The sequence below is a fragment of the Solanum stenotomum genome, chromosome 1 (genome assembly GCF_019186545.1).
Source record: "Solanum stenotomum isolate F172 chromosome 1, ASM1918654v1, whole genome shotgun sequence".
Classification (NCBI taxonomy): Eukaryota; Viridiplantae; Streptophyta; class Magnoliopsida; order Solanales; family Solanaceae; genus Solanum; species Solanum stenotomum.
In genome coordinates this window covers 7,117,620-7,133,113 of record NC_064282.1, presented here as the reverse complement: position 1 = coordinate 7,133,113, position 15,494 = coordinate 7,117,620, and the positions used below count along the sequence as shown (strand labels likewise).

Genomic DNA, 15,494 nt, shown 5'->3' with positions numbered 1-15,494 from the left:
ACTATATGCATAACAGAAATGCTTCAGTCAGGGTAGTCACAAACGTACTTTTACTGACCTCATTATTCATGGAAAGTGTGGTTTCATATCTGACTCTGGATTTTGAGGAGATCGAAGCTTTATAAGTTTCTACATCATATAACATACTTGTGTTACTAGACTAGTGGGGAAAATAACAAATGTCAACTAACTGTTTCTGACAAAGAAATTACTAATGCAGTTTTCGCGTTTAGCGTGATCCGACGAGAACTTAATGATTAAAATTAAAGGCATAGATTAAGGATGAGATCTTATCAGCAACAGTGTTTCACTCTTCTAAAGACCAAACCGAGGAGTGCCTACTTATAGACCTTGTAAGTGATAGAACCATTTATGCAACATAACCATATTTTTAGTAACAACGAGGATTAATAGAATTATCATCAGGAGGAATCAGTGGATTGCGTCAGAGACAGGCAAACCAGCTTTATGCATATCTGCTATAGTCCCGGCAGCTTCTGCGAGATCATTCTTCATCATGCCAACTTTTGATGTAATATACTCTTTATATTTTGAGACTGAATCAACAACAGCAAAGAGTTCACGGGCACACAGCTGCACTTCTTCCTCAGTTTGTGCGATTGTTTCCTGTAATTTGGCCTTTGACGCCTTTGAAAGTGAAAAAGATGCCAATTAAAACGAAGATTATACATCTAAGACGAGAAACCACACAAGTCAACATTTGTCGGAGGACATTTAGAAGTCATGCATTACAGTATAAATCTTGTCTAAATTGCAAATAGCCTTACCTTCAGAAAGTCCGCCGCCTCTCTTTCAACCTGATCCAACTTCTGAGTCTCTGCTTCAACTTCCTCAACTATCCTTCCGGCTTCTGTTGCACAGCTAGATGTGAAATCCAGTCGTTCCTTCTTTACCAAGTCCAACTGAGCCTCCAACTATCATTAATCATAAAAGGAAACAAATAGCCATATTAGGCTGAAGGCACCGTTATACATCCCCAAAGGACTAATAGAAGATATATTTTAAGCTGATAGACCTTATGCCATTAGAATTTGTGAATAATGGTAATATTACCTTATCTAATTTTCAAATTCAATGCTGAAAGGCCAAAACATTTCAGCAGTGACACACATGCACGCAAGAAGAAAAAGAAACACAAATATTCCATGGCTAAAGAGAAGCTGTTCAGTGGCTGATATAAATGATCAACTACTAATTCACTTCATAAAAAGAAAAGAGACTCAAAACTCAGCTCATCAAGGCATTATAAACAATTTTACAAGTATCAATTATTACCCAACACATTCTTTTGTGCATATTATAAAACAGAAAAGTGGGAATTTTTTTTATGCATTTTCGATATCCAAATAGTGCAGGTACCTCTGACTCTGAGAGCATCTCCACTAGAAGATAGAATGTCACTTATTATGTCATTAGATTCACTTCCAATAAAGTGTTATATATTATACAAAATTAAATTTTGTGTGTGTGTGAGAGAGAGAGTGAGAGAGAGGAACACTGTCCATTTCTATAATGGGATAGGATGCTGGTTAAACTTACATCATCAATGTGAGCCTGTAGAGTAGCCAGACGATTCCTCTTTGACTCTACTTTTATGGCCTTCTCAGATGACTGTTGCTGGAGAGATATCAACTCTTCCATTTTCCCCATGGAACTCTTTTTCATCTCATCTTCAAAGGATGCAAGAGTGGGCTTTAATGTTTTTTTGTAATTTATACCTAATACCTCCGCTGGTGAGGACCCTTGGGGATTCAATTGATACTGAAATTCATTTCCAAGCTTTAACCTGAAATTTCAAATGTGGCTATTTGTTGTCAGAGTCATTGAAGAAATGATGACGAGCAACAAGTAGAAGGAAAGTTCCACTGCAAACCAGAGAAAACATACAAAACTATATTTGCTCAATCTCACTTTGACTGATCTAGCTTCAAACTTACAATATTAACCCCTCCCAAGTTATGATCTAAATCATCAAATTGTAAAAAATTTGCTCCAACAGTTTAATCTGATAAGATATGGAAAAGAATAGAACTTTTCAAGCAGCAACACAAATGCACAGTAATCTGACAAATGATTATTTCATAGAGACACTCTCACAAAAAACTTTTTTACTGTGTGGCATTGGGTATTTTGGTACATGCTTTGGCCAAATTTAAAAAGTGTATCATGTTAAATAGAACAGATGATCCACCTGTACTTTACACAATTCAGATATGTTCACCCAGAAAAAATGGAAGTAATACAAAGGTATCTGAAAAGTTCAGGTGGTTATACAATAGAAACAAGGGTCTAAATCTCTCAGATGATGGGCGAGAAGTAAGTCTATCTAGAAGAAGAAATTTGTTTTATTTTCCTAGTTACACGGAAGGAAGACATGGATAAGGTTAGGCAAAACAAAGAAACAACAAAAATAACATCAACAATTGCCGCATAATTCAACAATAAAATAAATAAGATTATAAAACATCAATAAAAAATAAAACAAAAACTTTTCATGAAGGACTGTCGTATTGCTGTAAATACAAAACTCAATTCCAACATAGCACTTCCAGTCAAGCAAGATACATCTACTTCATGCAGAGACTACAACAGTGAAGGATGAATTTTACTTAAAGAAATAATAGTGTATCGACCCATTGATAGAATTAAAAACTGAGGCATGCTGCAACCTTAGTTTCTAACGGGAGTGATTGGAAAAACTAAATTCGAGAATCTATAAGTAATGATGAGAATCTTAGCATTATTGCCTTGTGACTAGCATGGTGTTCCTCATTCATATCTCAAGTCAAAGTTTAGTGGAACAGCACTACAACAATGGGCTAAATTGTGATTCTCATATATCACTGTAGCCAACAATTCACTACCCATTAGAGAAAGAAAGGCATGTTTTTGAAAGTTAGTGAATCAATTAAAACTCTGAGAAGCACAGATAGAAAATCAGTTTACATAGAGAACTTTCAGCAAATTGCATTTCCATTAATCTGTCACCCAAATTATCTGCCGAGAACCCATTATAGAAGCAATCTAACCGTATCATGTTGTAACGACCACTTCTACTTAAGTGAATGTTAATAGAAACAATCAATTGAGGGAAAACAATAGAATGTCCTTCCAATCTTATCTTAGTACTCATATTCTTATAGCTTTAGTCCAACTAAAATAGCACAGCAATGCAATATATCCATGCCCATAGAACAACAAACACTTATATTACGAAAAATATTGAATCTCATTCTGTTAAATGGAAAGTAAGACACTCTTATTTGAAACAACAATAAAAAACAGGAGAGGGAATGACAACCTCCTGATAGATTGGTTGCACTCGATCATTAGCTCCTCAAGCTTCTTGTACATGTTCCCAATCGCAGAGTCGAGGTCCCAAGCCTTCTCCTCCCATTCAATCCTCTGGTTCTCAATATCCCCAATATCCCTTTCCAAAGCATGCAACTCCCTCTTCATCCTATCTGCATCCCTGGAATTAATCCCTTGTTCCTCCACCCTCTTCTTCAACTCCTCATTCTCTGCACAAATGCTCTCTTTCTCTGTAACCTTAGTCTCTAACCCTTTTTCTTTCTCTTCCACCATCTTATCCATTTTCACTATATGCCCTTCTAACTGTTCAATGATAGCCTGAAACTTCTTGACATCTTCCTCCAACGCACTCTTCTCCTTCTCCAACGTCTCTCTTTCCGATGGTCCTGTCTTCATTGCTTCCAACTTCTCCTCTTGAGCCTTCACATTCTCCTCCAAGACATTCACATTCTCAACCAACCGCTCCTTATGTTGTTCCAACTCTTGCATAAATTGACGATCCAATTCATCTACTTGTTCATCTTTCCCCCTAAAATAATGCAAATAACTTTCTATAGTATAGCTCAATTCCTTGTTATCCGGAGCTAGTGGTTGAGCCGAACTCAACCGGTGATCATCAAATTTACACAGCTGAACAAGCCAGTGAATTGCTGCAAGTAGACTAGGCCAGGAATGAGGCGTCCCAGGGGCACGTAATGCAGATTTGTTCAATTTCACGGGGCAATTTAGGGATTTCAGTAGGGTTTGGAGATTATCTTCGAGTTTGTGCGACTCCGCTGATGAAAATCCGAAACGAGAGAGAATGAATTTTAGGGTTTCGGTGATATCTTTTGCAGAAGGGAGAGGATGTTTGAGAGTAAAAGGGAGAGAGTGGGAGGAAAGGTAAGCATTGATTGTACGCAGAGCAGAGAGTTGATAGGAGCGGTCGGAGATGGGGATAGCGGAGGACCGTGTGTTTACACCGGCAGATGAAGGCCGGCTACTGGCGAAGCTTGCGTCGGAATCACGGCCGCCGGTGGAGATAAATTGCCTTGGGTCGTTGATCGGAGTCGGAGGTGGATGGCGGCGATCCGGTACTACAGAGTTGGTACGACGTCGTCCGGCGCCTCTCATTGTGCAGTATACTGCTGCTTGATCTCGGTGGCTAGTGAAAGGTTTTTGTGTTCGTGCTTTAAAATTGGAAAATGAGAAATGGCGGCATTTCAATTAGAATTTCGGTTTTAAATTGTTTCTTAATTATACTGTTTATAAATTTTAATCCTTTAAATTTGTCAACTAAACATTTTGATTTTCGTCTATTATTTGGCAAACTTGAAGGAGTAGTTTATTTACCTAAAAAGGTTATTGCATGTTACCCTTTGCCAATGCTGTAATTTAATTTAATTAAGTACTCCCTCTGTTCATTTTTATTTATTTATTATATTATTTTGAGATGTTCAATAATGTTTGTTTAATTTATAAAATTAATAAATAATTTATCAATTATGCCTATTTTATCCTTATTATGACATATTATTTATTTTTTAATGTTTTAATGACTTATATTTAATAAGAGTGATTTGATAAAATTACATTTATTATTTATTGTTTTTTAATCATTGTGTCAAATCAATAGGAGATAAATATTATTGGACAGAGGAGTGGAAGGGTCATGTTGTTAAAGAGAAATAAAATCTTACCTAAAATTTCCACCTTCTATTCCATTTTAATAAATCATTTAAACTTAGATTAATTATAACACTTCGTATTCTCTCTATATATAAATATATACTATGATGTGCCACTTTATCATCTAATAGATCTCTCCCTTTCCAATAACGTGATTAACTTTCATTAATAAAGATTCTCTTAATTAATCACAAATTGCAGATCATATAGAAAAGATATCAATATTAGTTAAAAAATTATTTACTTTTACCATAATAAACACTTTTTTAAGTGTTCACCATTTTAGTTTATAAGTTATCTCAAGTGGGCGAGTTGAATGAATTTGAGTTGAATTTGCCACTTTTAATTTGTTTCATTATAACAGTATAAAAAATATTTTAGAATTAACTAGTACTCTAAACTAGACATAGAATAGGCTGGGTAAATGTTCAATTTTGAGATCATACACAATTTAAACAAAAAAAAGGGAGAAAATTAAAGAGTTTATGGATCTTTGGTTAGTGGAACAAGAAATAATAATTCTTCAATAAGATAGATTATTTAATTTTGTATTGATTATTGATTTCATTTTTTCACACATCATATTGATGTAGGGTGGATAAAATGGAGATTCGTCTTTAGAATTTTGTGTGATAAAAAGATATATACCACTAAAACATTTAAAGATAGATTTTACAAAATGATAATTATGTTAGATCGATTTTGATGTAGAAAACAAAGTATTGGCTAGTCAAAAACTCGCATGTTCAAAAGATGGTGTGACGAAAATAAAAATATGGAGATGAATATGTGAGTATGCTAAAAGAAATAAATATAAAAATGAAGATTTTTTAAATAAGGTAAACGTAATCTTATTTTCTATCAAACACATGTCATGAACCAATGAAAAGTTACATAAAATTCTAGTAACAATCACATTCTTAAGAGATATGACGTAATCAAGTTATTTTAATACTTTCAAGTATTAATAACTCATTTATAGTTGGAACTGATTTATAATCATATAAAAAGTAACTGCTACAATTTATCCTAATATAAGCATTAATAACTTTTTTTACGATTCGAATCAATGTTTTGTAATCATACATCAATAATTTCAACATTTCTGCATTCTTTTCAAATAACTATGGTGTTCATATCAATTTTCATTCACCTAAATTAATTTCATAAAATAAAAATTACCTTCCATCAGCAATAACTATCATATTAGGTAATTAACAATGTCCATTAAAATTAGAACAAATAGAAAGAAATCTAATCTACAATTTCTTTTCAAATTTCCAAAAAAATAAAAGATTTTAAATTTAAGTAATACAATTAGTAAAGAACAAAGGAGAAAGAGAAAGAAGAACCAAAAACAATAATGGCAAGAATGCAAAGTCAAAAATTACCCCACTTTGATGCCACCTTTTTTCAATTCCAAGCAAACACACACACACACACTCACACTTTTTCCACACACAGTTGTCCCTCCCTCCCTCCCTCCATCTCCACTCTCTCCTAAAGCAAAGCAAAGTTGAAAAAGGGATTAGAGAGAAAGCAAAGAAGAGAGTGGTGGGTCTTAATACAGTACAAATTATTCTTCATCCTATTCTAATTCTTCTTCATCTTCACCAACAAAACAGAATGACCTCAAGATTAACCCAAAATGGTATCAATGGCACCCACCATCATCCTCAATATTACCCTCATCCCACTTCTTCTTCATCATCTAAAGCTTCATTTAAAGGTTGTTGTTGTTGTCTATTTCTACTATTTTCCTTCTTACTTCTCCTCATTCTCGCTGTCATACTTGTTATTGTACTTGCCGTTAAGCCTAAAAAACCCCAGTTCGATCTTCAACAAGTGGGTGTTCAATACGTTGGAATTACACCTAACCCAGCTACGATTGCCACTTCCTCCGCCTCTGTTTCACTCAATATTCGAATGGTTTTCACTGCTTTCAATGATAATAAGGTTGGGATCAAGTATGGTGAGTCCCGGTTCACGATCATGTACCGTGGGATTCCTCTGGGTCGGGGCTCCGTACCCGCGTTCTACCAACCAGCTCATAGTGTTAAGCGGGTTGAAACTACCATCGTTGTGGATCGGGTTAACTTGCTCCAAGCTGACGCAGCGGATTTGATTCGTGACGCCGCCTTGAATGACCGGGTCGAGTTACGGGTATTGGGTGATGTCGGAGCTAAGATTCGAATCCTTGGTTTTACTTCACCTGGTGTAGAGGTTAGTATTATACATTCTATTTTATTGCTCTTTGTATTTGGTTTGTGAGTCCTTTTCGTACTTGGTTTGAATGTGAGTTATGTATGTATTAAATTGCGATAATAATTAAATAAACTTTTATACTATGAATATATAAATGACATGACCTTATGAAAAAAAAAAAAAAAGAGGCTAGAAAATATTTTGTATAAATTGGAGGGATAATTGATTAGCGGTGGATGGTTTGCTCTAAGCTTTTGTCTAGATAGTAATACAAACAAATAATGGTGATAGGTAGAGGGACCCATTTTTGCCTGTCATGTCCAAGTTTATTAGGTCATTATTGTCTACACAAACTGCCATTTTATGTTTTTGTTTCTTCATTTTCTCACATAGTAGAAAACTGATTTGAAAATTTGCTCTAGCAAACAACAACATATTCAGTGTAATCATATGATTGAATTATGAGAAGGGTAGAATATACGCAGATCATTCTCTCGACTTTGAGTACTATATTCTGCATTGATTAGGGTGTTTGTCGTATTGGAATTCATCAGAGCTGTTCAATACCGTAGGAGTTGAGACAGTACAATTTCTCCACCTGCTATTAGAGTGTAGTTCAGAAGGCACCTCCTTATATTGACAAAGACTTGGTCTTTTCCATTTTGTTTATTTTCTTTGACTACCGACGTTTCTTGGCAATATTCAATTTTAGACCAGCCATTGTTTTGCTTTTTTTATGACTGAAAAATTCACATGGAGAGGACCTTTAGGATCAACAGCAACCTTTGAAACTCAGGAATATTAAGCACTTCCTTCTACTATTATTCTTCAATTAAATACTAGGCTTAGTTTCACTTGGTGCTAAGCTCGTGCCAATAACCTAAGTCACAAGTCCCTCAAGTCTGGGGTTAGAACAACCATGTCTTGCTTTATAGACTCTTTCTTGCGTGAGCTCCTTTCTAAACTCTGTCCTGCTTTTAGTTAAACTAACACTCAATCCTTGGAGTTTTGAGGAGGGGGACGGAGCTAGGAATTTTAACAAGGTTTTGTAACTGTAGCCTAAAGCAATTTTTTAAGTCACCTTTGTCATTACACTAGAAGCTCTCCTTATACTAAGTGGATTAAATAAGTTCATTACATGTAACTTTGCCTCTGGTGCAAGTTTCCTAGTGAATATACTACCAAATAGGTAGAGGGACTCGGGAGGTAAGAATAAGAAGGCCAAGCGGCTCCTGATTATAAGAACTCTTTCCAGTGAGTTGTGGCTAGTGATTAGTCTCTTGCGGTTGGGTATCTTAATACTTGAGCTAGTTTTTCACTTCATCCTTTGTGCTAGTTAGTCCTGTATCCCTAGTCAACTGTGGTGGAGGGGGCGTTTCTTTGACATTCCAGCCACTTTTACCATCGATTAATCCTAGAAGTCAAGTCCAGTGCATGATTTACAATGTCAATAGTTAGTACAAATTCACGTCATACAATCTCTGTCTATTGGCACAAAGAATTAGTCAGTGGGTATTCCACATCTCTACTGACTTGAGAAAATCTTGCATATACCCAAGTGGGTTTAAGTATACTGTACTTGGTCATGCTCCTCCTTTGCCACAATAATACAATGTGCACTATAGGCGAGAACTAGGGGAGAAGCTAGGTGGTGGCAAAGTTTCAATTGAATTCTCTTTGCCAAAAAACCATACTGCGCTAAAAGGACGGAAACCATTGTTGAATGAAGATTCTAGTGTAGTGGCAAAGGGGGTTCAAATGCTAGGTGTTTTTTTCTATGTATTCTTGGCTCCATAGCCAGACGCTGCTAAGCCAAGACGATTGTCGATTGTTTTCCTTTAAAGAACAGTACTGTTAACTTTTAACTATACAAGTATTTTGTCAGCAGTGTGTGTATGAATTTAACAGTACATGATGAATGGTGTTGAGCAGGTATCAGTGGATTGTGCAATAGTGATCAGTCCAAGGAAACAGGCTCTCACATATAAGCAATGTGGATTTGATGGTCTAAGTGTATGACACTGTTAACCCACAAGGAGCCACATTTGTTGGACTTGGTTAAACAAAGATAGAAAAAAAGCAAATTGCAAAAGTAGCATTTGGAAATTTATTTTAGTAAAAGCAAGATTCTATTGAGCCAACTAATTGTAGTGAAAAAAAAAAGGCATTTAATTATTAACTGAATTTTCTTCTTTATATTTCTTTTTTGGAAAAAGTTTTGTTCCACGTTGTAAAGTTTTGGACAATATATTGTTATGCCACTCCTCAATGTCATTTTCTGGTATTATATTTTTAATGTGTATCTTTCGAACTCTAAAGGGAGAATCTGATTCTGTGACTTTATCAAATGAATTCTGAATCTTTTTCTTTTGTTGCAGCTTTTCACCCTAATTAGTGAAATATTCAAATCGAATAATTGTTGTAATATAGCTATAATTGAGGAAATCTTTACAGTAGGAAGACTATATAAGTGATTAGTCACTAGTTCCTTTCATTAAGACTTGAATATTAAATAATTAAAATTACTGTAGAAAGACTTGGGTTGTGTGTCTGCCTCAAATCAAATGTAATTGTGTGCTTTTGGAAAATGAATAAAAATTAGCTTTAATAATAATTCTTATTATTTATTTTATTTTTATTAAAATTAAAACGTTTGAATCTTGTGTTGTTTGAATTAAATAATAATAATAATTGATGGTGGTGATGACAACTGATAGTGATTGTGTGTCGATTGAAGATGGTGTGGACGGACGATGGTGATTGGAATACTATCTTCTGTTATAGTGATTGATAATAGTGATTAACAGTGTTTGTCGATAGTTATTTAGTTGGTTAATGATGGTGATTGTCGGTAGTGATTAGTTGATATGTGGTTAATGATAATGATCATAAATAGTGGTGACAACAGACTGTGGTTATTAGTGGTGATAGTGGTTATTGTGACGAGTGATGGTTGTAGATTATAGGTAAAAAGTAGAGGAAGTAGTAGTGAACTATCATTTTTATAGTAGTCCCTCTAATCTATAATAATTGAATTTTTAAGCGCATTTTGAATGATAAAAATAACTTAATCGTTTAATGTTGAATAGAGTTGTTGAAAAAAAAAAATCATTTTTATCTTTTATCCTTTATTCATATTTTTTAGGTGATAAGTTTAAAAGAGTTAATTACTCATATTTATGATTTTACTTTGAATTATTTCTACTTTCAAGAATAGAAGAATAACTAAAAAAACGAAATAGAAAATGGCATTCAGGAATGCGATATCCAAAAATGTGTACTAGTAAAAAGTATGAAGTTCGGAGTCAAAAGATGGTAAAATTGATCAAAATTTTTAAAAGGGCAAACAATTTGAGGCTCAAACGAAAAGGGCAACATTTTGATCCTCTTGGTTTCATCCTCAAATTATTTGCATTTTTGAAAATTTTTATCAATTTTCTTGCCCTCTTAACACCAAACTCCAATAATAGGCTCCAAAAAAATCTACTTTGTAATGGGACTCTAAGATGTTTAACCCAAAATAATATTGACAGTCGTCATTCCGGGATGATAATATTATCACAAATTTTTTTGGTCTTTTCAAATAGATACAACAATTAGACTTAAAATAGATACTCCCTCCGTTTAAAAAAAAATTACCTCCTTTCCTTTTTAGTCTGTTTAAAAAAAGAATGACATTTTTCTTTTGATAACATTTTAATTTCAACAAGATTAAAGATCAATTTTGTACATTTAACATAACTTTAATTTAAAACCACAAGATTTAAAAGTCTATTCTTAAACTTCGTACCAATTCCGGAGGGAGTACATTCTATAAAACAACTATTAAGTTCGTCGATTGATTTGTGGTACTTGCCTAAAACAACTCTTTTTTCCATTTGCAAACGTTTTAAGTTTAAGAAGTCTACTGATTTTCATTGATCTATTGAACTGAAGCAGATAATGAAGGCTGATCGGCTCAACTTGATACTGTTTGAAAACCACCAGCGAAGATTGAAAACTTTAGCAAACAAATAGGAATAACTGTACCGAATGAAGCCATCATGAGCAAGAAACAGAGGCAATGCATTTTGAACACAGCAACAAAACTTTTGCATTATATAAAAGTTCTCAACTAGAATCCTTAATGCAACAGAAAGCTTTAAAATGTCAAAAATTGTCTTCAGAAAAACCTCACGGAAATAAAAACACTAGTAGCAATAATAAATTGTTTAAAACTTGTGCTCTACCCAAACAAAGTGAATGCTGAACCATTCAAGCCTTCAGGCGTCCATAGAATTTCTGCTTCTCTTGGGTGGTCTGGAAGCGACCATGTCCAAACTTTGAGGATGTGTCGATGAACTTCAGCTTAATCTCCTCAAGAGCAACACGAGAGGTCTGGTTGAGCAGGGATTGACGCAGGGTTACAACCCTCTTCTTAGGACCAACACAGCATCCCTTGATCAACAGGTAATCATCCTTCACCACACCATAATGGGCAAATCCACCAATAGGAGTAATCTCTTTCTCAGTCCTGTTTAACAATAACGAATATCTTAGCAACTACAAATTGAAAAAAGAGCAGTATGGTATAAGATTAAAAAGGCACAACCACCAGCCACGTAAAGGGTAAAGAAAGGAAGTGTAAGGACCTGTCAAACTCAGTTAGTGCAGTGTGGGACTCCTGTCCAACCTTGCCAAGCTTGTAAACCTTCTTGTTCATCTCAGTACGGTGATGGTATCCATTTTGACCAGCACGAGCCACTGTGAATGAAACTCTAGCAGGATGCCAGGCACCAATACAAGCAACCTTACGTAGACCCCTGTGGGTTTTGCGAGGAAGACGTGTCACACCCCAACGAGTAACAACACCTTCATAACCCTTACCCTTGGTGACACCAATGATGTCAATCATCTCATCCTTCTGGAAAACAGCATCAACTGGAACCTGCTTCTCAAAGAAACCATATGCGAAATCAACCTTCTGAGCAATTGATCCACCATTCACTTGGATCTCCATCAAATGGGCTTTCTTCTGTTTCAGACCCTTCATCTTCCTTATCTGCAGTTTATTAAAGGGAAAAGAAACATTAAATTGAGTCAAGTATCCTCTTTGTTAACAAAGAGACATTTCAAATATTTAAAATCATTTAATCAGGACTATGAAAGAGGTCTAACCAAAAAATGACTACAGATATAAACAAGTTAAGAGATGAACCATATTATCTTCTGAGCCAATATAGGGCAGAAATGGAAGTCTGATTTATATCAGATGTGCATTATTTAAAATCAAAGTTAAATTAGAAAACATGCATACTTGAAGCAGTAAGTGAGCACACCAAAAATATACTAGTTCCTAGGCACACTCAAAGAACTATAAATTGATAAAGCATGAGATTGGAGTAACAGTACCTGAGTGTGAGCCAACACACGGATGACACAAGCATACTTCTTCAATTTCTCCAGCTGTGCCTGGATATCCTTTTTCCCTTCATCAGTTTCATATTTCTTGGAGTATTTTAGGAAGGCCTTCTTCTTGGATTTGCACCAGTTCTTGTAGAACCTCCTCTTAATATCTTCACTGAGATGTTGAGCCCAGACTGTGTTCAGGCAACGAAGACCACGAGGGGTCTTCACATACCCGACAACACCAACAATCACCATAGGAGGTGTTTCAACAATGGTAACAGCTTCACATGTCTCTTTCTTGTGGAGTTCTGTAATCACCAGATGAATGTGAAAATTAGTACCAAAAAATTCAAGTGAAGACATGATACTGATTGCCTAATACTAATAAAGATCTAGAAAGCTATATAGACTAAATGAAAACAGAAATAGGTGAAAAGAGATAGTTTACTTGATCCAGGCTTTTCAACTTCTCTGACAATGTGAGTCATTCCAGCCTTGTACCCCAAGAAGGCAGTTAGCTTGCAAGGCTTGCTTGGGTCATCCTTTGGGAATGCCTTCACTGCAATAGTATTAAGAAAATTAAAATGAACATCCCTAACAAAATAAAAATGTGTTGAAATGAACTCAAACAAAATCAAAAATGTTTTTTGGTGTGATATAGAATGTGAAGAAAAGTTTTCATTTCATTGTATCTATATAAGTGGAATATAATTTAACTAGCTTACTAATAAATCATTTTCTAGAATAATGTTGAGAAAAAGAGGAAGGAATAGCATGAACAAGGTATGTGACAGAGATGAAATTTGACAGGGGTCCAAGAAAATTATTTCCTAGTGATAACTAGTGTAGCTCATTAACAAATCAAAAGTTGAAAAAAATTCTGCATTTTTGGGGAAAAAAAATTAACAGTAATTACATTGAGACTTTTCATAGCATTTGGTTGCAAAAAATCATTTTACTTAACTTGATAATTAATCAAGGATAATTAATCTACAAATGGTAAAGTGATGAACCATGGATGCTCATTAATATAGCTCATCAACACATCAAAATACAACTATTTTCTATAATTCTACAAGATAAAAGTTGTGATTTTTAAGAGGAACTTAATGTTAACCTCAGTAGCATAAGGTTGCAAAAATTAACTTTATTAATATTGAGAATTAATCAAGGATAACTTATGCACAAATGGAATATGAATGACATCCTTATACATTAACCTATCAAGGATAATTAGCTTATTGCAATATTTACATCATCATTAAACAAAACTAAAGCTTAAATATCAGTAATCAATTTGTCAAGGCCAAAATAGACATTAGATTCATATATTTTTATACAAAAAGCCATTCGCAATACAAAAAGGAATGTAGTCGTACCCTTTCCCCTGTGTCTGGCAGCACGCTTCCTGGGGAGAAATCCCAAAGAACCGTGTCTTGGGTGCTCAAACTTCCTGTGAGACATCTTCCTCCTCCTTCAACCTGTAACCAATGAACACACAGAAATCAGATTTAACCAATCACCAGTTACACTCCTCAATAAGCTCAAAACAACATCAGTAAACACACACAAATACATAATAAACGCTTAGACGAAGTAAAAACGCAAATAACAATCCGTAGTCAAGCAGCAGTGGTTTTCTCCAATTAATTTGTACTCTATAACAAATTCATTCTGATAAAAAATATGCATTATTGAAAAATTGAAAAAGCAAGTACACATTTACGTACTTGTTAGCTAATACAGATAAACTAGTAAAGAAATGAGCATGCATATCAACAAAAAGTAAGCAAGAATGTGAGGAAGATGAAGGGAGAAAATACCTGCAAGGGACGGCTACTGAGGAACAATGGGGGGGACTCGCTCAAAGTGAAAAACCCTAGTGAAACATTTAGGTTTATATAAGTAGTGTAACGAGGTTGAATGGGCTGGATTTAGGGATATTTGGCCCAGCTTCTTTTAGGTGGGTTTTCCCGGCCCAGTTGGAATTACTTTGTTTAATAGTTGAGTATAAATGACATATATATATACAATTGTTGTAGAAAATTAGCAACAAATAGCCCATAATTAAATAGCCCTAGGGAAAAATAGCAATTAAGTCATAATAACTAACATAATTAGTCATAATAACAACACTTTAAAATATTTATTTAAAATGACAGAATGACAATATTTTTATAAAATTATATGCATTCAGATTTTAATAAATAAAATTAATTTTATTCAGGGAAAGAGTCCTTTATTGGACCAAATTGTATACCAATAACGGTTTAAAGAAGAAAAAAAGTTAACTAATACACATTAACCTTTTTTCATCACAATTCACGTTTCTTCCCCACCTTTCACGTTTATCTTTTTTAAAGGTGCTAAATTGTTGTTCATCAAGAAATCTTATTTATTGTTAAATGAAATCTATTTAGTAATTCAAGCAGATTTCTTGATTAGCAAGGTAATTTTCATTATCCATTTTGATTTATTCTGATTTGATGTTTAAATCACCAGTTCTATATATTACGGATTTTCAATCGAATTTTCCAATTTTTATGTGATTTTGTTTAGTTATTCATCAAATATTTGTGATTTTCAATTTTTTTTTTGTTATTTTCTTTTAATTTTNTTCTATATATTACGGATTTTCAATCGAATTTTTCAATTTTTATGTGATTTTGTTTAGTTATTCATCAAATATTTGTGATTTTCAATTTTTTTTTTTTGTTATTTTCTTTTAATTTTTCAGATTTTGTAGAATCTGGAAATTCATATGGAATTATGGCCAACAAAAGAATGATGCCGGAGCTATGAGTGACAATGAAGCACCTCTGCAACATAGCAGGATTAATGTAACATTTGAGGATAATGATACAATTCAAATAGATTAGTCATTGTTATATTTTTGGTGT

General features: G+C 34.2%; 4 protein-coding genes across 4 annotated transcripts in view; 1 reads left to right on the top strand and 3 right to left on the bottom strand.

Annotated features, from left to right (window-relative positions):
• LOC125873047 (uncharacterized) overlaps positions 1-15,494 on the bottom strand; it is a 121,340-nt gene that overhangs the window by 73,736 nt on the left and 32,110 nt on the right. The window lies entirely within an intron of this gene.
• On the bottom strand, positions 243-4,517 carry LOC125872989 (kinetochore protein NDC80 homolog). The gene is made up of 4 exons (XM_049553822.1): positions 3,323-4,517; positions 1,561-1,807; positions 789-935; positions 243-648 (listed from the first exon to the last, which is right to left on the bottom strand). Exons 1-4 carry the CDS (start codon positions 4,444-4,446, stop codon positions 433-435), a joined length of 1,734 nt encoding a protein of 577 aa, XP_049409779.1. The 5' UTR covers positions 4,447-4,517; the 3' UTR covers positions 243-432.
• On the top strand, positions 6,333-9,502 carry LOC125873082 (uncharacterized). Its single transcript, XM_049553948.1, has 2 exons — positions 6,333-7,224; positions 9,139-9,502. The coding sequence occupies exons 1-2, from the start codon at positions 6,628-6,630 to the stop codon at positions 9,223-9,225; spliced, it is 684 nt and encodes a 227-aa protein (XP_049409905.1). The 5' UTR covers positions 6,333-6,627; the 3' UTR covers positions 9,226-9,502.
• Positions 11,275-14,555, bottom strand: LOC125873040 (60S ribosomal protein L3). The gene is made up of 6 exons (XM_049553889.1): positions 14,418-14,555; positions 13,974-14,075; positions 13,043-13,153; positions 12,598-12,902; positions 11,838-12,247; positions 11,275-11,719 (listed from the first exon to the last, which is right to left on the bottom strand). Exons 2-6 carry the CDS (start codon positions 14,056-14,058, stop codon positions 11,461-11,463), a joined length of 1,170 nt encoding a protein of 389 aa, XP_049409846.1. The 5' UTR covers positions 14,059-14,075; positions 14,418-14,555; the 3' UTR covers positions 11,275-11,460.

Excerpts from the sequence above, each read along its gene's own strand:
- LOC125873040 (XM_049553889.1), bottom strand. The coding sequence starts at position 14,058 with ATGTCTCACAGGAAGTTTGAGCACCCAAGACACGGTTCTTTGGGATTT. Across the intron at positions 13,154-13,973 it reads TGCCAGACACAGGGGAAAGG|TGAAGGCATTCCCAAAGGAT; the intron begins GTACGACTACAT and ends ATACTATTGCAG. Across the intron at positions 12,903-13,042 it reads AGTTGAAAAGCCTGGATCAA|AACTCCACAAGAAAGAGACA; the intron begins GTAAACTATCTC and ends TGGTGATTACAG.
- LOC125872989 (XM_049553822.1), bottom strand. The coding sequence starts at position 4,446 with ATGAGAGGCGCCGGACGACGTCGTACCAACTCTGTAGTACCGGATCGC. Across the intron at positions 1,808-3,322 it reads TGCAACCAATCTATCAGGAG|GTTAAAGCTTGGAAATGAAT; the intron begins GTTGTCATTCCC and ends TTGAAATTTCAG. Across the intron at positions 649-788 it reads AGGCGGCGGACTTTCTGAAG|GCGTCAAAGGCCAAATTACA; the intron begins GTAAGGCTATTT and ends TCACTTTCAAAG.
- LOC125873082 (XM_049553948.1), top strand. The coding sequence starts at position 6,628 with ATGACCTCAAGATTAACCCAAAATGGTATCAATGGCACCCACCATCAT. Across the intron at positions 7,225-9,138 it reads TTACTTCACCTGGTGTAGAG|GTATCAGTGGATTGTGCAAT; the intron begins GTTAGTATTATA and ends GGTGTTGAGCAG.